Here is a 25,508-nt window from a genome sequence, read left to right as displayed (position 1 = left end):
GTTGCAAACCGTAGTCTGGCTTTTTTATGCCGGTTTTGAAAAAGTGGATTCTTCCTGGCTGAGCAGCCTTTCAGGTTATGTCGATATAGGACTCGTTTTACTGTGGATATAGATACTTTTGTACCTGTTTCCTCCAGCATTTTCACAAGGTCCTTTGTTGTCGTTCTGGGATTGATTTGCACTTTTCGCACCAAAGTACGTTCATCTCTAGGAGACAGAACGTGTCTCCTTCCTGAGCGGTATGACGGCTGCGTGGTCCCATGGTGTTTATACTTGCGTACTATTGTTTGTACAGATGAACGTGGTACCTTCAGGTGTTTGGAAATTTCTCCCAAGGATCAACCAGACTTGTGGAGGTCTACAATTTTTTTTCTGAGGTCTTGGCTGATATCTTTTGATATTCCCATGATATCAAAAAAAGAGGCACTGAGCTTGAAGGTAGGCCTTGAAATACATCCACAGGTACACCTCCAATTGACTCAAATTATGTCAATATGCCTATCAAAAGTTTTTATAGCCATGACATCATTTTCTGGAATTTTCCAAGCTGTTTAAAGGCACAGTCAATTTAGTGACCCACTGGAATTCTGATACAGTGAATTATAAGTGAAATAATCTGTCTGTAAACAATTGTTGGAAAAATGACTTGTGTCATGCACAAAGTAGATGTCCTAACCGACTTGCCAAAACTAGTTTGTTAACAAGAAATGTGTGGAGTGGTTTAAAACTAGTTTTAATGACTCCAACCTAAGTATATGTAAACGTCCGACTTCAACTGTCAATAGACATGGAATCACTGGTCACTTTAATAATGTTTACATGCTGTTTTATTCATTTCATATGTATATAGTGTATTCTACTGTATTTTAGTCAATTCCACTCTGACATTGCTCATCCTAATATTTATATATTTCTTAATTCCATTCTTTTACTTTTAGATTTGTTTGTATTGTTATGCATTGTTAGATATTACTGCACTGTTGGAGCTAGGAACACAAGCATTTCGCTACATCCACAATAACATCCGCTAAATATGTGTATGTGACCAATATAATTTTATTTGATTTAATAGACAACAAAAAATGTTCCACCTCTTCCACATTCACTTTTAGGAATGTTAAATTGCTTGCTTTCTTAATTTGGTCAGTTGTGCATGGAGTGTAGGTTCAGAATGTTGTTGTTGGCATGTCAGGCCTAAATTTGCTAATCTTGCCAATAAATTTGCTAATCTTGCCAATAAAAAAAATCATTAAAGTAGTTTTATGATGAATGAGCCATCTGATTCAATGAACGATGGAGCAGAGTTAGCCTTTTTGCACAAATTTTCAGTATATGAATGTTATCTACAACAATGTCATAGAACGGTAGGAAGCAGCCTTGTAATGTCCTGTACTCGTGCTCCAGAATAGCACAAGGTTTTTGCCCCAGGAATCAAGATGTTTCTCACCATAGAGCTGCCGATGATGACAGCTGGTTTAGAAGACTCCACGAGAGACCGATGGGAGGCCCGATGGTCACCACCTATCTTTCAACAATTACACTTCACCCCATGCACCAGGAATATTCAGCTACCAAACCTGGGTTTAAATTCTTCAAATAGCCAACAGTTCCAAAGCTTTCCATTTCTTCCAGTAAGAGTTTGCACAGATATAACATATACCTATAGATTAGCCTTAGAAGAAGAGAATGAGATGTGCCATGGAAAATAAATTATTGCCGTAAAGCTTTCTAGACGGAGAGAATGCCTCTCCACAATTGTTCCTTTGAATCAATAGTTACAATTATAAGTTAAGAGCAACATCCTTGAGAGAATGCCAACTCGACCCAGTTAATTGCTTTATCAGTTATTTACATATTTTTAGCCGGCAATCAATTTCAATCAAATCTGATTTTCCCGTCGTCTCCACAGGGACATGGGAGGACACTGCATTTACAAAATTAATATTGCCATGATTAGGAAGCCATTGGAAAAAAATCGATGTCTAGTACAATGCATAGTGAGAGGTGAGAGAGGATCAAGACAACAATAAAGTGCTAAGCAGTGCTAAAGCTGGATGTAAATGTGCCTGCGCTTAGAGTAAATTCTGGTGTGGGGGATTCTGGCATCTTCTTGGTAAGCAACGCTGGTGCTAAAAGGTGAAGTATAGTCTCCCAGTGTCTGGTGGAAAGCAGACTGAACCAGGTTTTCCTCTACGATTTTGCCTGTGCGTATTTCCATTCCGTTTCTCTTTTATCCTGAAAAACTCACCAGTTTTTAACGATTTCAAGCATACCAATAACATGATACAGCCATCACTATGCTTGAAAATATTGAGAGTGGTACTCAGTAATGTGTTGTATTGGATTTGCCCCAGGACAGAAAGTTAATTGCTTTGCCACATGTTTTGCATTATTAATTTAGTGCCTTGTTGCAAACAGGATGCGTGTTTTGGAAAATTTGTATTCTGTACAGGCTTCTTTCTTTTCACTCTGTCAATTAGGTTAGTATTGAGGAGTAACTACAATGTTGTTGATCCCTTCTCAGTTTTCTCCCATCACAGCCATTAAACTAACTGTTCTAAAGTCACCATTAGTCTCATGGTGAAATCCCTGAGCGGTTTCCTTCCTCTCCGGCAACAGAAGGACGGACGCCTGTAGCCTGTAGTGACCAAGTGTATTGATATACCACCCAAAATGTAATTAATACATTTTCTATGCTCAAAGGGATATTCAATGTCTGCTTTTTATTATGTTAACCGTCCTACCAACAGGTGCCCTTCTTTGAGAGGCATAGTAAAACAACTCGTCTTTGTGGTTGAAATTCACTGCTCTGTGGGGTACAGAGATGAGTTAACATTCAAAAATCATGTTAAACACTATTCCACTATTCCAACATTATTCCACACACTTATTATGTGACTTGTTAAGCATATTTGTACTCCTGAACTTATTTAGGCTTGCCACAACAAACAAGCTAAGCGTCAGTACAGAGACAAAGTAGAATCTCAATTCAACGGCTCAGACACAAGAGGCATGTGGCAGGGTCTACAGTCAATCACGGACTACAGGAAGAAATCCAGCACAGTCACGGACCAGGATGTCCTGCTCCCAGGCAGACTAAATAACTTTTTTGCCCGCTTTGAGGACAATACAGTGCCACTGACACGGCCTTCAACGAAAACTTGCGGTCTCTCCTTCACTGCAGCCGAGGTGAGTAAGACATTTAAACGTGTTAACCCTCGCAAGGCTGCAGGCCCAGACGGCATCCCCAGCCGCGCCCTCAGAGCATGCGCAGACCAGCTGGCCGGTGTGTTTACGGACATATTCAATCAATCCCTATACCAGTCTGCTGTTCCCACATGCTTCAAGAGGGCCACCATTGTTCCTGTTCCCAAGAAAGCTAAGGTAACTGAGCTAAACGACTACCGCCCCGTAGCACTCACTTCCGTCATCATGAAGTGCTTTGAGAGACTAGTCAAGGACCATATCACCACCACCCTACCTGACACCCTAGACCCACTCCAATTTGCTTACCGCCCAAATAGGTCCACAGACGATGCAATCTCAACCACACTGCACACTGCCCTAACCCATCTGGACAAGAGGAATACCTATGTGAGAATGCTGTTCATTGACTACAGCTCGGCATTCAACACCATAGTACCCTCCAAGCTCGTCATCAAGCTCGAGACCCTGGGTCTCGACCCCGCCCTGTGCAACTGGGTACTGGACTTCCTGACGGGCCGCCCCCAGGTGGTGAGGGTAGGCAACAACATCTCCTCCCCGCTGATCCTCAACACTGGGGCCCCACAAGGGTGCGTTCTGAGCCCTCTCCTGTACTCCCTGTTCACCCACGACTGCGTGGCCACGCACGCCTCCAACTCAATCATCAAGTTTGCGGACGACACAACAGTGGTAGGCTTGATTACCAACAACGACGAGACGGCCTACAGGGAGGAGGTGAGGGCCCTCGGAGTGTGGTGTCAGGAAAATAACCTCACACTCAACGTCAACAAAACTAAGGAGATGATTGTGGACTTCAGGAAACAGCAGAGGGAACACCCCCCTATCCACATCGATGGAACAGTAGTGGAGAGGGTAGCAAGTTTTAAGTTCCTCGGCATACACATCACAGACAAACTGAATTGGTCCACTCACACAGACAGCATTGTGAAGAAGGCGCAGCAGCGCCTCTTCAACCTCAGGAGGCTGAAGAAATTCGGCTTGTCACCAAAAGCACTCACAAACTTCTACAGATGCACAATCGAGAGCATCCTGGCGGGCTGTATCACCGCCTGGTACGGCAACTGCTCCGCCCTCAACCGTAAGGCTCTCCAGAGGGTATTGAGGTCTGCACAACGCATCACCGGGGGCAAACTACCTGCCCTCCAGGACACCTACACCACCCGATGTCACAGGAAGGCCATAAAGATCATCAAGGACATCAACCACCCGAGCCACTGCCTGTTCACCCCGCTATCATCCAGAAGGCGAGGTCAGTACAGGTGCATCAAAGCTGGGACCGAGAGACTGAAAAACAGCTTCTATCTCAAGGCTATCAGACTGTTAAACAGCCACCACTAACATTGAGTGGCTGCTGCCAACACACTGACACTGACTCAACTCCAGCCACTTTAATAATGGGAATTGATGGGAAATGATGTAAATATATCACTAGCCACTTTAAATAATGCTACCTTATATAATGTTACTTACCCTACATTATTCATCTCATAGGCATACGTATATACTGTACTCTATATCATCGACTGTATCCTTATGTAATACATGTATCACTAGCCACTTTAACTATGCCACTTTGTTAACATACTCATCATATATGTATATACTGTACTCGATACAATCTACTGTATCTGCCTATGCTGCTCTGTACCATCACTCATTCATATATCCTTATGTACATATTCTTTATCCCCTCACACTGTGTACAAGACAGTAGTTTTGGAATTGTTAGTTAGATTACTTGTTGGTTATTACTGCATTGTCGGAACTAGAAGCACAAGCATTTCGCTACACTCGCATTAACATCTGCTAACCATGTGTATGTGACAAATAAAATTTGATTTGATTTGAACAAAGGGGTTGAATACTTATTGACCAAAGACATTTCAGCTTTTCATTTTTCTATTAATTTGTACACATATCGAGAAACATAATTCCACTTTTACATTATGGGATATTGTGCATGGGCCAGTGACAAAAATCTAAATTTAATCTATTTTAAATTCAGGCTGTAACACAACAACAAAAAGGAAAAAGTCAAAGGGTGTGAATACTTTCTGAAGGCACTTTGAAGTTGGTAAAACAGTATGTAAACATTAAAGTGACCAGTGTTCAATGACTATGTACATAGGGCAGTAGTCTCTAAGGTGCAGTGTAGAGTACCAGGTGGTAGAAGGATAGGTAACAGTGATTACGGTTCACGGCATGGTACTGGGGGCAGGGTACTGGGTACTGGGTGGAGGCCGGATATTGGTGACTATTTAACAGTCTGATGGCCTGGAGATAGAAGCAGTGTTTCAGTTTCTCGGTCCCAGCTTTGATGCACCTGCACTGTCTCCGTCTTGTAGATGGTAGTGGGGTGAACAGGCTGTGGCTTGGGTGGCTGAGGTCCTTGATCATTTTATTGGCCTTCCTGTGACACCAGGTGCTGTAGATGTCCTGTAGATGTCCTAGTGATGTGCTAAAAAAGGGGAGGCCAAAATTCTGATGAACATTTTCTTGTTTGCTTAAGGCTCTATACAGCTCGTTGAGTGGGATCTTAGTGCCAGCATCAGTTTGTGGTGGTATATTGACAGCTATGAAAAAAATATAGATGAAAACTCTCTTGGTAAATAGTGTTGTCAAATGCGCCAAATATAACAGGTGTAGACTTTACAGTGACAAGCTTACTTACATTGCCTTCAGAAAATATTCACACTCCTCGACTTTTTCCACATTTTGTCGTGTTACAGCCTGAATATCAAATGGATTAAATTGAGATTTGGGGTCACTGGCCTACACGCAATACCCCATAATGTTAAAGTGGAATTATCTTTTTAGACATTTTTACAAATGAATAAAAAATGAAAACCTGAAATGTCTCGAGTCAATAAGTATTCAACCCCTTTGTTATGGCAAGCCTAAATAAGTTTAGTAAAAATGTGCTTAACAAGTAACATAATAAGTTGCATTGACTCACTCTGTATGTAATAATAGTGTTTAACATGATTTTTGAATGACTACCTCTTCTCTGTACCCCACACATACAATTATCTGTAAGTCGAGCAGTGAATTTCAAACACAGGGAGGTTTTACAATGCCTCGCAAAGAAGGGCACCAATTGGTAGATCGATAAAACATTTAAAAAGCACACACTGAATATCCATTTGAGCAATGTGAAGTTATTGATTAGACTTTGAGTGGCCAATACACCCAGTCACTAACTCAGTTGCCGGAGAGGAAGGAAACCGCTCAGGGATTCCACCATGAGGCCAATGGTGACTTTAATACAGTTACAGAGTTTAATTGCTGTGATAGGAGAAAACTGAGGATGAATCAATAACATTGTAGTTAATCCACAATACTAACCTAAATGACAAAGTGAAAAAAAGGAAGCCTGTACAGAATAAAAATATTCCAAAACATGCATTCTGTTTGCAATATGGCACTAAAGTAAAACAGCAAAAAAATGTGACTAAGAAATGTACTTTATGTCCTTAATACAAAGCGTTATGTTTGGGGCAAATCCAACACAACACATCACTGAGTGCCACTCTTTATATTTTCAAGCATGGTGGTGGCCGCATCATATTAAGGGTATGCCTGTCACTGGCAAGGCCTGGGGAGTTTTTTTCTGATAAAAAAAACATCATAGAGCTAAGCACAGGCAAAATCCTAGAGGAAAACGTGGTTCAGTCTGCTTTCCAACAGACACTGGGAGAGAAATTCACCTGTCAGCAGGACAATAAACTAAAACACAAGGACAAAGTTGCTTACCAAGATGCCATTGAATGTTCCTGAGTGGCCTAGTTACAGTTTTGACTTAAATCGGCTTGTAAAACTAAGTAAATGAGATATTCCTGCATTCCATTTTCAATAAATGTTTATTTCATTTTTTTAATACATTTTGATTTAAGTCTGTGACACAACATAAGTCATAAGTCAAGGGGTATGAATACTTTCTGAAGGCACTGTATGAGCCAATTCCCAACAGAGCAGAGTTCAACAGTAAGAAAAATATTTGCTTCATAAAAAAAGAAATAGTAACACAAAAACAAAAGTCAACAACTTATCATGGGGTATTCTAGCTTAGGTGAGAAGAACCTCTTGACTTCTATTAGAGGTCGTGCACCAGCTGTTGTTAACAAAGAGACACACGCCTTCTCCCTTTAGCTTACCTGACGCTGCCGTTCTGTCCTGCAGATGCATAGAAAAAACATCTAGATGTATTTTATCCATGTCTATGTTCAGCCACAACTCCGTGAAACATAGGATATTAGGTCCCGTGTGGCTCAGTGGGTAGAGCATGTCGCTTGCAATGCTAGGGTTTTGGATTTGATACGAAACAGACCAGTACGAAAAAGTATGAAAAATGTATGCAGTTACTACTACTGTAAGTCGCTTTGGATACGAGTGTCTGCTGAATTACAGTTCTTCAGGTCCCATTGATAGGACAGTCTTGAACGGAGCTCATCCAGTTTGTTCTCCAGAGATTGTACGATCGCCAATAGAACGGGCAGTAGCTGCGGTTTATGTACTCGCCAAAGAAGCTTAGTCAGGATGCCCACACATCGCCTCTCTTACGCCGCCTTTTTCTTTGAGAAGTATGTCCTGCGCCTCCGACTTGTTGAAGTAGAAATCTTCATCCAAATTGAGGTTAGTGATCTTTGTTCTGATGTCCATAAGCTCTTTTCAGTCACAGGAAATGATGGCAGAAACATTAAGTACAAAAAAAGAAATAAACAATTTAGCCAAATTGGTCAGGAGCTTGTAAAACAGCTGCTATGCAATGCAGCACCATTCTCCACAGGAGAATGGCCTACCACTGTTGTCGTCAGCAAACTTGATGATTGAGTTGTGTTCAAAAAGAATGTTCAAGCAAGCATTAAAAAAATGATTTATACTTTGATGAGCTCAGTGGTAAGATGCATAACTACGTTTGAAAAAAAGACATAGCTGCTTGTGACGAGTGAGATACTGGTGGGCACCAATCAGAAGTACATGAAGAACATGAGTATGTCGGTGGTATTAACCACCAGCTCCTCAAATAACTTTTTCACATTAACATGTTACATATTCTTTACATTAAGATGAACACTTATAATAATTGCATGTTGTCATAACTCCGAAGTCCTTGACAACACAGAGAATCACGTGGTGGACATTAAAAGCATTGACTATTCTTAGTTCCTTGTATAACGTACATGTTACCAAGCTATGGAAGAAAGTAATGTTTTCATCTAGCAGGAAATGTAAAATGCTCCCAAGTGCCGCGTTCGCCCAGAAAATTGATCACGCTTCATGATTGAAGATGACAATTTAATCTATTATAGGCCTAGATTTTTTGCTAAACCATGTCGAATGAAGGCTTTAAACATATTAGGCTTAATGTGGTAACACAAAACTACTGGGACCCTGTTTGGCATGGATCTACACATACTACTTTTGTGGACAGATTTATAAAGCAGCCCAGCATGGTCCATTATCTAAAATATATACCTAAGTCGGCACAAAAAGGCAGAACTATATCACAGTTAAATATGCCTTCAAAAAAGGTCCCGCCATTAATGTTATCTCACTTAGATGGGTGAAGTGGGCCTGAAATACTGTAGTTTGAGAATTCACTCATCTTTAATGCTTTTTATCAGCTAGAAGGCTAAATCAAAGGCAAAAAGGAAACGGCAGGCTATTTATTCTTGGAGGCTGTTATATGGCTCTAAAATGTAGGCAAAACTCATTAGTAACATATGAACTCTGCCCAAAATACCTTCATGAATTTTGACTGGGCCTCTGACAAAAGTCGGGATGACACAATGTGTCTATATCGTAGCTTGACCCCCTGCTGGACTGGATTTCCAACATGGTGACAGGATGGCAAAAATGACTTGACACGGTCCATTAAATATAGCGAGAAAGCCAGACACTAAGTGCCCTATTGAGAGAGAACAAAGAAAGACTGGCTGATCTTTTATTCAGGTAATGTCACTGTTTGTCTGTTACGCTCACTCTCCACCCCCCCTCTCTCCAGACCCACTTGGCCAGTTTCTTTTTTCCCCACAGTCCGTGGAAACGATGGGCGGTGGTATTACTAGGATCTGCACTGGCTAAATAGCTCTGGAGGTTTAGGATAAGCAGCCCAAACTCTTAATGCCTTCTTTGTTAATGAGTTGAGTGTATTAGTGATTTATGTTAGCTAATTCCAGGCTTCGCCCGCCCAGAGGTATGGCGGTATCACAGGCTAAGAAGCTAGTTACCTCCCTTCATCCTCAGCTGCACCTGATTCCACTGTTACTGCCTTCATTCAAAATGGAGGACCTGTTTTAAGACTGATGAGAGTAATGGTATGATCCATTATCCAATGTATTGGGCATGCATTCTAAGATGAAGCCTAGTATGGATATTGAAACGTAGCCCGAGTCCTGTGATGTGCCTGTATATAATCATGGTTACCCTTGCCCAGTGACAGGCATAGGTAGTGCTGCCATTTTTGCCGATAACATCTCTATGGCACTGCAATGCAGCAACTTACAAAGTATTCACACTCCTTGACTTTTTCCACATTTTTCTGTGTTACAGCTTGCATTTAAAATGGATTAAATGTAGTTTTCTTTGTCACTGGCCTACACACAATACCCCATAATGTCAAAGTGGATTTACATTTTTAATTTAATTTTATATTTATGAATAAAAAAAATTAATCTGAAATGTATTGAGTCAATAAGTATTCGATCCCTTTGTTATGGCAAGCCTAAATAAGTTCAGGACTAAAACTGTGCTTAAAAAGTCACATAATAAGTTGCATGGACTCACTCTGTGTGCAGAAATAGTGTTTAACTAGATTTTTGAATAATTACAGTATCTCTGTACCCCACACATACAGATAATTGTAAGGTTCCTCAGTCGAGCAGTGAATTCAACCACAAAGCCCAGGGAGCTTTTCCAATGCCTCGCAAAGAAGGGCACCTATTGGTAGATGGGTATCAATTTAAAAAATCAGACATTGAATATCCCTTTGAGCATGCTGAAGTTATTAATAATACTTTGGATGGTGAATCAATAAACCCAGTCACTACAAAGACACAGACATCCTTCCTAGCTCTGTTGCCGGAGAGGAAGGAAACCACTCAGGGATTTCACCATGAGGCCAATGGTGACCATAAAACAGTGTAATGGCTGTGATGGGAGAAACCTGAGGATGGATCAACAACATTGTAGTTACTCTACAACACTAACCTAATTGATAGAGTGAAAAGAAGGAAGCCTGACGTTTTTTGCAACAAGGCACTAAAGTAATGCTGCAAAAAATGTGGCAAAGTAATACTTTTTTTGTTCTGAATACAAAGTGTTATGTTTGAGACAAATCCAATACAACATATTACTGAGTACCACTCTCCATATTTTCAAGCATAGTGGTGGCTGCATCGTATTATGGGTATGCTTGACTGAGGTTTTCAGGTTTTCAGAATGGAATGGAGCTAAGCAAGGTTAAAAAAAATTGTCCTGGACCAGGTTTTTCTCTAGGATTTTGCCTGTGCTTATTTACACAGGCAAAATCCTAGAGAACAACCTGGTTCAGTCTGCTTTCCATCAGACACTGGGAGATTAATTCACATTTCAGCAGGACAATAACCTAAAACACAAGGCCAAATCTACGCTGGAGTTGCTTACCAAGAAGACAGTGAATTTTCCTGAGTGGCAGCGCTTTTCCCTACACATAAAATGGATATATCACTTAAGTTGATCCTCAAGCTGTAAAAAGCACACATTTCAAAACTACAGTTCAATGTAGTTGTCCTCCAAACATATCAGCTTTCTGCCAAGCAGGGAGAAATGTTTAAATCATCATTGGTGTAAGTATTTATTTGATTTTATTTAACTAGGCAGGTAAGTTAAGAACACATTCTTATTTACAATGACCGGCTACCCCGGCCAAACCCTCCCCTAATCTGGACGACGCTGGGCCAATTGTGAGCCACCCTATGGGACACCTGATCACAGCCAGTTGTGATACAGCCCAGGATTGAACCAGGGTCTGTACTGATGCCTCTTGCAGTGCCTTAAACCGCTGCGCCACTCGGGAGCTCTCTATGACTTTGCATTTAAGCACTTTATTTGACAGAGTATATCCAAGGATTTTTTGCACAACTACCCAAATCTGTATCCATATCTTTACTACAAATAGACTTATAACTTCTTTATTATTATCAGCAAGCAACATGATGACACTATTGCAGCCAAGGAGATGTTTTGAGGAAGTCTCAATTAGTCTTTCACCGAACAAACCATCCTAAAGTTAACAATGTGCTGGGCACAACAGCCTCACTCTGTAGTGTTTGGGTGGATGTTGTATGTTGTGTGTTTAGGCCTTAGGCTGTTGACTTACCCGGCTTGCACTCCTTTATTTTTGTTCACGTCGATGGTGGTGATGGAATGCTTCGCCCCAGACTGTACCTCCCAGTCCACAGTCCACTGGGAATTCTTTGACTTGGTTTGCAGCAGATTCACCCCTTTCTTTGCCTTGACCCTGCAATCGAGAGATAAAATGAATGAATCAACTTTATGAACAGCCCATGATTTATCTGTGAGGTCAGAGGCTGTCGGTGTGTTTGTATACTGTAGTTCCCTCATGTGCACAGCACTGTATTACATCGGGGCAAATGCAATTTTGAAAGATCAATCAATGACAGTTAATGTAGTTGGACAATGTGGTGATAAACTGACTCTAAAGACAAAGACTATCGCACTGGAATTTTGAAATCATGGATAAATGTCTGAATAATGCTTGAATAACGATTGAGAGTATTTCTCAACCAGCCAACTGTATATTAAGCATCAGGCAAAAACTAAAAACCCACTCCATATTCTTTGGTTCCATAATATTTTGAGAAAGCTTGAATATTGTGCTGTAGTAGTGTTTTTAAGACTATGATCCATTTCAGTGACTCCGATTAATTTCCCCACACAAATGAGAGGGTATAAGGTATCACCCTGGTGTGGCCCATGTGAATTTAGCTCGCCATTGCGTTCGCATAAAACCGATTTAATGAGTGAGCATAGAGAATCAGAAAGGTACAGCTGTGACTAGTAATACGCACCAATTCTGTAAGACTCTAGCCATCTTTGCAGTGCTGATAAGAGGCAAATGGAGGAGCTTGTGTGAACTACTTCGACTAAGACACTACTATTATTTATTCATTCCACACAGATGCCTTCTGCCATGGCAACTTCTATTAAGCGCTGCGCTGGAATGGCTGACTGCTAAACAGGAACGGTTAGCTCTAAATGCTCCTCATCCTTCAAGGCCATATAGCTAATTCATACACTGGGGTCTAAAATGTCACTGGACATTTTCAGTGCAAACATTTATGCTCTGAAAGAGTGATTAAGAAATGACTTCTCTTCAACCCTTGATGTGGTTTAATTCATTGTTTCTTGTAACCTGTGGAGAATAATTTAGTTTTGCACAAATAGCTAATGTGGATTGGTGCATAGCCTTTCATCCATCTAGTCTTCAGGAAATTGCTCAGATTGTCAAAGACTGTGGTTAACACCTTCAAACACTATATTCCAGTGATGGCTCTTCGCAACGGAAGTGAGTGACAGGAGCTCCTTGCCTCTGGATCATGAACAGCAATCTCAACAATGATCTTGAGCACTCTGATATTTATCTTGTTTATCACTCTAAGTACAGCTTTGAGGTTCGGCAGCCAGCACAGAGCCATGCAGATGAGGAGCTGGAAGGAAGGAGAAGGAAGCAAACCTGGCTGGCAGGGAGATGTTCTTTAGTGGGGCAGGCTGGGGAAATTAGAATGATCGAGCTAGATAGAGGGGATCGCAAATCAAGGAGTTAGAGGGGATCGCAAATCAAAACCTTGCAACTGCCAATGTTCACATCTGATACAGAATTTACTCATATCCTGCACAAGGAAATTATTGTTGTATTGCGTTGGCAGATACAGATGGGAACCAAAACATGTGTTTTGCAACAGTCTGACAGTTACTAATTAACATAACATGATGATGTGTAGTTAAGGCCTGTCAAAACAGCAAACTCCCACCCATTGCGCAATTGGGGAGGTTGAGAGTCAGCAGTATGCCTGACAGGTTATTCTGCGACCTAGACCTCGGAATTCTGACCTTATTTCTTCAGGCTCTGGTAACCATATTCAAAAGCTGGCCAAACGCTTTAAAAGGGTGACAACAAATTCATTGATGGGGTGAATCTTTCTGCCGGATTAACCCCCAATCGATTTTCAAACGCTCCCTTCCTTTGCCTTTAAACCGCTCTCTCTGCACTCACCTGATAAAGCAGCGGCAGCACCACTTTGAGGATCGGGCCATGACCAATAGAGGAGGCTGCAGCGCCCTGTTTTTCAACAAGGCTTTGGTTTACTCTTTATCTCCAGCTATACGCAGCTGCCCGCCGTGTAAAAAAACACCTTTATTGATGATGTGGCACATTCCTATTTTTCAAATGTTAAATCTCTGAAGGTGCAAGGCAAGATAGGAATCTGCTTGCAGTTATCGCAAGAATCTTTCCCTGGGAAATAAATCTGTTTTGAATAATTATGTACACCTGGAACGTGCCTTTTCCTAACAGTATAACCACAAACAGAGTTGGATTGGTTTGGTTCAGATGAAAGAAGACGGCTCTAAAGTTCTAGTCCAGCTCAACGTGTCACCTTCAGTACCAAGCTATGATGAACAAACCAACTCCTGGTAAATAAGACAGAACACAGTGGGTCAATGCTGGTCAATGTTGTTAAGGAGTCAACACCAAGACCTGGTTGTTGTGGTTTCAACTTATTTGAATCAATGAATAATAGTCAGTATTAATCCTAGTAGTGTATCATGGCTATTATGTTTATTCTTCACACGTACACCAGTCAAATTACAGAAAAGAGCTTGGCTTTAACTGGAAACTAAAATATGAATAGAAACAGTTGTTTGTGCTTTAAGTCTAGCATCTATCCAACCATATTAGTCTCTTCCCTCATTCTGCTTCCTTTTCCAGGCTCTCCCAGACACAACTCCCCTAGCTCTGCTTAACTGTTAAAGCAATGCCTGTGTGAAATGACCAAGCATTCACAACAAACCCTTTGCTTAGAGAATGCCAACCACTCACAGATTGCAATTCAATTTTTTGGAAGTCGCTAGCGGTAGTATGTTGCGGTGGGGAGTGCCAAAAAACAAACATTTGACCATGGTGGCGGTGACAACAGCTCACAGATGAAGTGCAGTGCCACTGTTGGGCGGCCTAAACTCTAATGGATATCAAGCCTTGGCGTTCGTAACCTCGACAGACTTCGGTGCACAAATGCAGGCAAAAAAGTAAATAAAAAGGAACTAAAATGTCAGCACTAGAATGTCTCAAAGGCACTCCCTTTTGAATTGCTGCAAAAACAGGGCATCTCCGACAGCTACATTTGGCCAGCGAAGCCTTTTTCCATTGAAGCTCCATTAGTTTGAGGGGTGCACTTTACAGACAACTTCTCCACTTGGAGTTCTGCAGTCACAACAAATTCCCATTCCATGACAGTATATTATTTATCTATCAATGTATGCTTGTCCTTGGCCCTGTGCTTGACGCAGTGCCCGTTTTATGTGACATGTGATTCAATCATGCACTTGGCTGTGTGTGATATAACAGCTTGACATGTATGATATGTTTATACAAGCTTGAGAAACATTATTGTTTGTTTCCAGCACTTTGCATCCTTGAAGTAGCAGCTTGATGTAATGTGAGGCAAAAAAACCCGATTTATTCCGATGCCACTCCATAAGCCTTCAATTGCACTGACAAAGCTATTATTTCAAAAATGTCACGACAACAATGGATTATGCTTACAAGGTGTGCTGCAAGCGACTGCTGTAGAAAATAGCACACAAGAGTATTAAATACGGCACCAGTCAACAGGGGTTCATTGAGGGTCCACAAGTCATTCCTAAGTAGTTATTTATTGAATTGCAGTATTGTAATCTCAGATATTGTGTATGCCAGACCTTGAGATTCACTGTTCGGCAACAAAGAGAGAGAGAAATAGCTTCGTTTTGCATCACCTTGCTGGAGAAGCACATGCCAGCTGCTCATTATTGTGGAAATATGAGAGGGACGTCAATACGAGGACATGTAAACCTCGTCAGCCTCCATCTCTAGCCATGTGGACATTCTGCCATAATTGGCAGCGGGAAGCAATCAGGACAGATGTTCGCTTTGCAACGAGACGCCCGGCACCACAAAAAGATCTGATGCATTCGTCACACTGCTGATGCTCGTCTGACGGTAAACCGAGTGGCCAGCCCAGGCCCAGATGAAGGGCCAGCCACCACGGGTCGGGAATGATGAGCATCTTCAGTAATCTCTCGCTAAAGACGATATGGGACGTGAACAGCGAGGGATGACCCGACAGTCGGGATTTACACTAATCTGACAAATCATCTAAGGAGAAAAGAGAAGGCACAGAGGCACAGAGAATAGCTGTATTATACTTCTTTTGAGTGGGGCATTTAAAAAAATATATATATTTAACCTTTATATAACTAGGCAAGTCAGTTATGAACAAATTATTATTTACAATGACGGCCTATACCGGACGACGCTGGGCCAATTGTGCGCCGCCCTTTGGGATTTCCAATCACGGCCAGTTGTGATGCAGCCTGGAATCGAACCAGGGTCTGTAGTGACACTTCCAGCACAGAGATACAGCGCCGTAGACCGCTGCGCCACTCAGGAGCTCATGGAGTACTTTTGGAAAATGCAGAACAGAAACTTAGAACTGTTGATCAGATTGGGCTACATTTTCTTGTGCTTAATTTGTATTCTCCTAAGCAGCGAGCCGAAAAATAGGAAAATGCAGTTTTGACAGGCGCAGAAAAGGGTAACCAGGGCACTACAGTTCGACCATTTTACTTGCATAATCACCTAATTATTTTGCTGTGCCACCTGGGATTTTTATTTAGTAGCACCAGTGAGTCTATAAAAATAAAATATTATAGCTTGAATATCTCAAATATTTTTTTTGTGATCTTCCATTTCCTTGAATTGTTCTCCTAAACACGTGGTTCTTGTAATAAAGGTCAGCGTAGAGCCCCTGGTGACAGCAGCGTTTGTGTTCCTAATCCATTGATCTCAGAATGGAAAACAACTCTGAAGTTATCCTGATTATTTGAGGAGATAAATGGGTCAAGGTTAAATAGCTTCACACAGACCAAACAGACCCAAAGAAAAAGTTGAAAACTTAAAACAAAACACAATTGCAGGATTCAAAACAGAGGCTGCAGGCCTGAGAGGGAGGAGGGTTCCTGTCTTATCTTTAAGTGGGGTGGTGGGCTGACGTGTGGAGTGGAGACTCCCTTTTCTGTGCCCTGATGCCACTGATGTAGACGCAGCTATCTGCACACACAAACACGCGCACACACACACACACACACACACGTACCCACACACACACATAGGTGCACACACACGTGATCACGCACACACACAAATCACAGGCGCACACTGATGCACAAACACACTGCAGAGCGATGGCGGTGACTGAGAATCCGTCCTCCTGGAACACAATTATTCTAAGTAGTTTTTCCATCAGCCGGAGCCATGAGTAGAAGACCCTCGGGTGAGCCATAACCTTTTTGTGGAGGCAATCGGGAAAAAAGACGCTCTCCAATTTATTTGATAAGGGGAGTAGAACTCAGTGATGCCAACAGACATGGAGAACAAGAAAATCAGGGCCTTTCTGAAACCAAGTTGCTGACATTTTCAGAGTTCACATCACTATGCATACATAATTATATTTTATTTTGTGTTAAAAATTGCCCATTCCAAATGAGAACTAAGAAAAGTTGAAAATTCCTATGGTTTGCGGTGCTGTTTACCAGCAGGTACATCTATCAATAGTCAAACAAAGGCTACTAGGCATTGGATGATAACAGACACTGACAAACCATGTATCCCACTAAGCAAAGGAGAAAAAAAGTGATACAGAAGACTTGTCATGGCAAGAACGCAGAAATACTGGAGAGAGAGAGAGAGAGAGAGAGAGAGAGAGAAAGAGAGAGAGAGAGAGCTAGGCATTTGTGCATAAATAAATGCTGCCAGGACAAAAGCAGGTTGTTACAATGTGATTGGATACTGGATGACTGAGGAATACTGATACACTTGAAGATGTAAAATTATTTAGGGGGGGGGATTATATTATTGTTATGCGGCTCAGAGAGCTTATCCATCCGTCTTGAAGCGCAGTCTCCCCGACAGAACAGAAATACTGACGCCATATATTCATTTGATGGAGAGATAAATGTCATGTCCAGCACTTCTAAAGATCCACAAAATATCAGATTCTATCCAATGCTCATTGAATGTCATAAAATACAGGAAACCTGGGATGGACTGACGGAGTGAGGAAACAAGAGGAAAAAAGGTGTAATATCTCGATTTGGGTCAGTTGTTTTGGGAAGGCCCCACACATTCTTAAAGTGTAGAAAAATGAAAGGAGAAAAACAACTCCCACCAATTGATTGAACGATTACACAAGACAATAACAGTGGGGATCGGCGAGCACGCTTCTCAACCCGAACCCAGAGCTTCTTAAGAGTGATGCCACATGCTGTAGTTGCTGCTGTGAGTGGACCAGTTCTGTTCTCCAATGGAACCCTCTTTTCATCCATTCCTCTAACTCTCATTATGTTCACATTGTTCTCTGTCAACCATACCTCCCCTCCCTATTTCCCTGCATGATTCCCTACCTCCTTCACCCCCCCTTTTTTCCCCTCTCCCTCTGGCTCCCCCCTCGTTCTGCACCTATCCTCTTAAATAAATCACTTCCAACACGCAGCTGTTCAATTAAACTTTCACTAGATATTGCTGGCGTCTTGTCAGTCTAATCAGGGGCTCTGTAGGAATAGGTAATTCAACTCACTAACCTGCTACACCGGGTGCCCTGATACACCATCATGTAGTGTTAATGGCCTGTATTGACCAGCGCCTATAAAGATAATGGTATTTTCATAACCCGCCAGCGGAATGGAAAGCCATCTTCCTTATAGACAGTAAATGGAGAAGACAGCTACTGATGCACTCTCACTGGCGCTAACCTCCTTTATAGCCCTGCAACCCAATCTTTCAGAATCCTAGTTCTACCCTATGGTTGTTGAGGAAGTGCAATACCATGAAGTAGCCACCAGGTGGCCCTCACCTCACCAGGAGGACGGGGGATACTGAAGCGGGGCCATGATAGGCATACTAGGTGGGGGCCTGGTGGTCTTCACATGATAAGATATGCAACCATTTTGAGCTGGATTCAAAAGGACCAACAGTAGTTTGTCAGATACCCTATCTGGACTGTGTCACCTGGAGAGGCATGCTACCACTACTCCCCACGACCTCCACCTCCCCACCAGGTGGAAACGTGCCTTTTTTTAATAAACTCCGACCTGTCCTCATGGCAACCTTGACTTCATTTATTTTCCCCTTTTCAGCTCCCTCCATCCACTCCCCTCCTTACCCTTCCTCCCTCACTTTTTCCCATTCATTTGCTTTCCCTTTTCTGTCTCCTCACCCCCACCACTCTAATGACCTTGCTTGCCAAATGATCCAAATGACTGTGCCTTGAGTTAAACGCTGATTAGGAGGGAGCCCTATGCGGAGTTGGAGGAGGAGAACTAAAGCGTAGGGGGATACAGCTGCCTGCATATTGGTTTGTTAGTCCCCCTGGCTAGTGATTACACGCACACAATGAATTTGGACAGAGGTTGGCCACGACAGTCATTTTTGCAATCAAAATCAACACAATCCGACTGCCCCAAATGAGGTCTCCTAACTACAATCAAGACGAGCTAGGTTCTGGGTTTCAAAGCCAATATTGGATCTAGACTACCCACCTCCCGTCCAATGCATCATACCAACTTAATTTTCGAAAACGATGGGAGGATGGTTTTAAAAGTGGGAGCGGCTAAGCCAAATGAAGCGGAATGCAGAGCCAGCATGGTTTATCGTAGTTGTAACTGACCATGATAATGATAACTGGCCATCAAACTGTAAAACATCAAGCAAGCGCAAAACTGCGCTTTATGCCGTGCTTTGACTCTTTTGATTATGTATGTTTGTGCACGGGCCACGCCTTTGACGGGGGAGACAATGACAATCTAGACCGCTGAGCTGGAAGAGTGCCGTAACTTGTCGCCGTGACAATTTGCAATCCATTTTCCATCAAGGGCTCAGACCAGATTATGAGGCATCGTGGCTGATGAGGCAATATTTACTTTTCACACGCTCAGGGCCGTGCAGTTTTTACAGCAAGTTTGCTCAAATGGAACAAAGCATTCCTTTGTGCGTCCGGGCTTTTATAAAAACAGCGTAAAGCTCTCTCGATCTCACTCTCCTCGTTCTCCTCCCTCCTACATGAGACAGGGCAGAACAACTAAGGACAAAACCTAACCCAGAGCCTGCTCTGACTGCGCCAGTGAGGCCTAGAACGTTTAGCATTTTCCCACACTTCAAAACTCACCTGGCCTATTATTGATGGGGAATTATTTGTCAGGTAAATACACTACATGTCCAAAAGTATGTGGACACCTGCTTATCGAACGCCTCATTTTGGTCAATTAGACCTGGATCGCAGGTGGTGTTCCAATTCATCCCAAAGGTGTATTATGGGGTTGAGGTCAGGGCTCTCTGCAAGCCAGAGAAGTTCTTCCACACCAATTTCGACAAATCATTTCTTTATGGACCTCGCTTTGTGCATGGGGGCATTGTCATGCTGAAACAGGAAAGGGCCTTCCCCAAACAGTTGCCACCAAATTTGAAGCACAGAATCGTCTATAATGTCATTGTTTGTTGTAGTGTTAAGATTTCCCTTCAATGAAACTAAGGAGCCTAGCCCAAACCATGAAAAACAGCTGTTTCCACTTCACAATGACAGCACTTGTAGTTGACCGGGGCAGCTCTAGCAGGGCAAAAACTGAGCTCTTCAGTACGGGTCATTCTATTGCCAATGTTTGTCTATGAAGATTGCATGGCTGTGTGCTCGATTTTATACACCTATCAGCAACAGGTGTGGCTGAAATAGCTTAATTCACTCATTTGAAAGGGTGTCCAAATACTTTGTAGTGTTGCCATGTAGTGTTTATGGAGGTAATGGGACACAATACCCCAGGCATTGCCATTATCAACTGATAATGGGACACAATGCCCCAGGCAACTGAAGCCAACATTTTTATATTTTTTTGATTTAACATTTTTGTAACCTGGCAAGTCAGTTAAGAACAAATTCTTATTTACAATGATGGCCTACACCGGCCAAACCCTAACCCAGTCGACACTGGGCCAATTGTGCGCTGCCCTATGGGACTCCCAATCACGTCCGGTTGTGATACAGCCTGGATTCGAACCAGGGTGTCTGTAGTGACGCCTCAAGCACTGAGATGCAGCACCTTAGACCGCTGCGCCACTCGGGAGCTTCATCCGGCTCACCATAGTTCAATTGGCACACTTAATTCATATTTTCCAGGTTCACGGGTCCTCAGCTGAGCTGTGTACTGAATCTTATGTCATAGGATTACTTACAATTTCAAGTGTTAGAATTTAAAAGCATTGAGATTCATGTTTGTGTAATGACTTTGGATGCCAAACTGGATCCCTCTAAATACAAGATTAAACTTTATTCACCTAAAAGGGTGAAAAAAACAAATGCTGTTTTGTATGGTCGAGTTTCACTTACTTCGAAAGATCACATAAAAATGCCTCTAATATACACTCACCGGACAGGTGAGTAGGTACACACATCTAGTACTGGGTCGAACCCCCTATTGCCTCCAGAACAACCTGAATTCATCGGGGCAAGGATTCTTCAAGGTGGACTCCATGGAATCAAGCTGTTTACGCCAAATCCTGACGCAACAGGAACCAGTATTCGTTGGACCAGACAATGTTTTCCATTCCTCAATTGTCCGGTGTTGGTGATCGAGTACCCATTGGAGCCGCTTCTTCTTGTTTTTAGTTGATAGGAGTGGAACACGGTGTGGTCGTCCGCTGCAATTGGCCATCCGTGACAAGGGTCAACAAGTTGTGCCTTCCAAGATGTCATTCTGCACACTACTGTTGTACTGCGCCATTATTTTTCTATTAGTGGGCCGCCTGTTAGAACGATTCTTGCCATTCTCCTTCGATCTCTCTCATCAACCAGCTGTTTTCTCCCACAGGAATGTCGAACCATTCTCAGTAAACCCTAGACACTGTTGGGTGTGAAAAGCCCAGGTGGGCGGCTGTTGTGGAGATACTGGATCCAGTGCGCCTGGCACCAACGTGTATACCAACACGCCTGGCATCATATACATGGTGAGTGTATACCAATACAGTATGGTGGCTAATAAAATGTATTTAATTCAAAATTATACAGCTTGTTTATACAACATTATATGATTAATGTCAATACTTCAACTAATATGGCCATGTGACATACTTCTATCTAAGTATATTGGCTTTAAAGGCCAGTACAGTAGGACAGTAGCAGCAGCTAGCCTCAGCATTAGCCACCAGTGAAAAGACTGCGTGGCACTCCATTGGGAATCCACCACATTTATACTCCTCCCTTCCATTCCTCCACATACCACCCCCAACTCCCAGAGCGCCTGGCCTCCTTGTCCTGCTCCTCAACACCACATAATACCACACCCTGAGGGACTCCTCAGCACAATAACAACATGCCAACCTTGAGATCTGGGTACTTCTGCTGGAGCATGGCTGTGTTTTCCGATCGGCTGGCTGCCGTACACAGGGCTCCCCTACCCCCACAACACAGTCCAACCAGGGGCTTAGTGGGCACGCTCAGTGTGGCGCAACAGAGGAAGCAGCAGCTAAGTCCACCCCGCACGTTGTTTTCTGTGTTGGCTCAATGTTCTGGTCTGAGAACAAGGAGGAACAGGTGCTGAGATTAGGGATCGATTTAGCATCAATTGTTATGCATAGAGAACGAGGCAGAGAGAGAAACACAAAAGCACTAGGGTGGTTAGCTGTTGTGTTGGCGGTTTTTATTAGGAAGGTATGGTGAAGAGATTAAATCTGGCTATCCTTTGACATTCTAGTTTATGTGTAAGCATACCATCTCTGTTCAGAGAAGTCCATTCTGCTCTTCTCTGGACAGACAACAATGCCAAAAAACCTACAACTTCAGAGTGAGAAACTAGATTTTTCTCACCCCACACAGCCACATTTTTATTATAGGAGAGAAGGCAGAGGTGAAGCATGAGAGAGAGAGTCCAATCAGCTATTTAAGGGGTGTTTTTGCCCTGGGTCTCCTGTTTGTCTATTGGGGTTTAATAACTTCAATAAAACGGTAAGGGGTCATGGCTCCCTCACAGAGATGAGAGGCTACGGCACTAACTAGCCATTAGAGAGGATGGGAGGGCATAGGAAATAGCCATAACAAATCTGCCCCAGTTAGCTGGCAGGCATCAATAATAAGGGACTCCGGTTTCTCAAATGTATTCTCATTTAAATCAGCTTCACGTCATGACCTCGGGCCAAGGGAGGCCAAGAGAACATCCACTGTGGGTTAAGAAACATGTTTCACACTTGATGGTCAGAGCTGTCATGCGGGACTTACATTTTTTTGGAGATTTAGTTTAATTTACAATAGCTTTAAAAATAAAAAAATGTTGCTCTCACGTTCATGAGTTAGACAGTTGTTTTGTATCATCTCTTGTTTTGTAGCTTCCTTTTTGTTTTAAAATTATCTTTATTCCATGTTAAATAGGCTATAAATAAATATATATATATATATTGTACAACTGTATATATATATATATATATATATATATATATATATATATATATACCTAAACTGAGTTTAAATGTATTTGGCTCAGGTGTATGTAAACTTCCGACTTCAACATATTTTCTTTTTTCTTTTTATTTTCCACCATAATTTGCAAATAAATTCCTAAAAAATCCTACAAGATGATTTTCTGTATTTTACAGGCCTCTCTCATCTTTTTAAGTGGGAGAACTTGCACAATTGGTGGCTGACTAAATACTTTTTTGACCCACTGTATATATATATTTACAGTTGAAGTCGGAAGTTTACATACACCTGAGCCAAATACATTTAAACTCAGTTTTTCACAATTCCTGACATTTAATCCTCGTAAAAATTCCCTTTCTTAGGTCAGTTATGATCACCACTTTATTTTAAGAATGTGAAACGTCAGAATAATAGTAGAGAAAATGATTTATTTCAGCTTTTATTTGATTAATGACATTCCCAGTGGGTCAGAAGTTTACATACACTCAATTAGTAATTGTTAGCATTGCCTTTAAATTGTTTAACTTGGGTCAAATGTTTCGGGTAGCCTCTACAAGCTTCCCACAATAACTTGGGTGAATTTTGGCCCATTCCTCCTGACAGAGCTGGTGTAACTGAGTCAGGTTTGTAGGCCTCCTTGCTCGCACAAGCTTTTTCAGTTTTGCCCACACATTTTCTAGAGGTCTTGTCAGGGCTTTGTGATGGCCATTCCAATACCTTGACTTTGTTGTCCTTAAGCCATTTTACCACAAATTTGGAAGTATGCTTGGGGTCATTGTCGATTTGGAAGACCCCTTTGCGACTAAGCTTTAACTTCCATCATTTTCCAACCTCATGATGCCATCTATTTTGTGAAATCCACCAATCTCTCCTGCAGCAAAAAAAAAAAAAAACATGATTCTGCCATCCCCATGCTTCACGGTTGGGATGGTGTTCTTCGGCTTGCAAGCATCCCCCTTTTTCCTCCAAACATAACAATGGTCTTTATGGCCAAACAGTGCTATTTTGTTTCATCAGACCAGAGGACATTTCTCCAAAAAGTATGCTCTTTGTCCCCATGTGCAGTTGCAAACCGTAGTCTGGCTTTTAATGGCAGTTTTGGAGCAGTGGCTTCTTCCTTGCTGAGCGGCCTTTCAGGTTATGTCGATATAGGACTCGTTTTACTGTAGTTATAGATACTTTTGTACCTGTTTCCTCCAGCATCTTCACAAGGTCCTTTGCTGTTGTTCTGGGATTGATTTGCACTTTTCGCAATAAAGTACGTTAATCTCAAGGAGATCGAACATGTCTTCTTCCTGAGCGGTATGACAGCTGCGTGGTCCCATGGTGTTTACACTTGCGTATGAAGATGAACGTGGTACCTTCATGTGTTTGGAAATTGCTCCCAAGGATGAACCAGACTTGTGGACGTCTACAATTATTTTTCTGAGGTCTTGGCTGCTTTCTTTTGATTTTCCCATGATGTGAAGCAAAGAGACAATGAGTTTGAAGGTAGGCCTTGAAATACATCCACAGGTACAATCAGAACAACAGTTTTCAGCTGTGCTAACATAATTGCAAAAGGGTTATCTAGTCATCAATTAGCCTTTTAAACTTATAAACTTGGATTAGCACAATACACAATGTGCCATTGGAACACAGGAGTGATGGTTGCTGATAATTGGCCTCTGTACGCCTATGTAGATATTCCATAAAGAAATCTGCCTCTTCCAGCTACAATAGTCATTTACAACATTACAATGTCAACACTGTATTTCTGACCAATTTGATGTTATTTTAATGGACAAAAATATGCTTTTCTTTCAAAAACAAGGACTTTTCTAAATGATCCCAAACTTTTGAACGGTAGTGTAGGTACATGACATAATGACGCCAAGTAAAATGTTGCGCTATACGTGCAACACAGCATTTCTACACTAGTCACAATGTTTGCTGTGTGGATCAAGCAGTCAACAAGTCGAGTAGTCATTTGAAAGAGTAACACCATTTCAGTGAGACAATTCAAAGGCGAAATCCATTAAAGCCAAGATAATGGGATTCATTGCCCTTGACAGCCGTTCTCTGTCATGGGTGATGTTAGCTTTCGCCGACTGGTTGAGCACCTGTACACACTACCAAGTGTGCTGTTTTTCAGATGTTGCGCTACCGGTTTTACACAGTAATAGCATCACTGCTATTAGCTTCACGACATACATACTATGGAATGCTGTTTGGGTCTTTGCGTGTCAAAAAAGATACAGTAGCACTGTCAAAGCTGTACAAAAACGTCTGCAAACAAGCAAACACCGGCCACGAACAACGTGTTTACAATACTGCGTTGGTAATAAAGCATAATTTGTTCATCTGCAAGTTCTGGGGTAGCTAGCTTTAGCTTGGTACCTAGCTAGCACCAATACAACCAGCCTGAAAACAATGACCAGTAGAAACTGCAGTCATTTTCATTACTCGTAGCAATGAAAACATGGCTCACTCGAGACACGCTATCGGAGTCGGTACAGCCAGCTGGTT

The 25,508-nt window shown here is 42.1% G+C and overlaps 1 protein-coding gene across 2 annotated transcripts in view; it reads right to left on the bottom strand.

Moving 5' to 3' along the window:
* The window catches only part of LOC139418077 (transmembrane protein 132E), a 346,265-nt gene that overhangs the window by 37,355 nt on the left and 283,402 nt on the right, over positions 1-25,508 (bottom strand). For both annotated transcript variants that reach the window (XM_071167249.1, XM_071167251.1), the window contains exon 3: positions 11,585-11,725. In XM_071167249.1, coding sequence (XP_071023350.1) covers positions 11,585-11,725 — 141 coding nt within the window. The remainder of the gene's footprint in view (positions 1-11,584; positions 11,726-25,508) is intronic.

This window comes from Oncorhynchus clarkii, chromosome 10, assembly GCF_045791955.1.
Source record: "Oncorhynchus clarkii lewisi isolate Uvic-CL-2024 chromosome 10, UVic_Ocla_1.0, whole genome shotgun sequence".
Classification (NCBI taxonomy): Eukaryota; Metazoa; Chordata; class Actinopteri; order Salmoniformes; family Salmonidae; genus Oncorhynchus; species Oncorhynchus clarkii.
The sequence above is the reverse complement of the archived record's forward strand: the minus strand, read 5'-3'. Positions and strand labels throughout refer to the sequence as shown.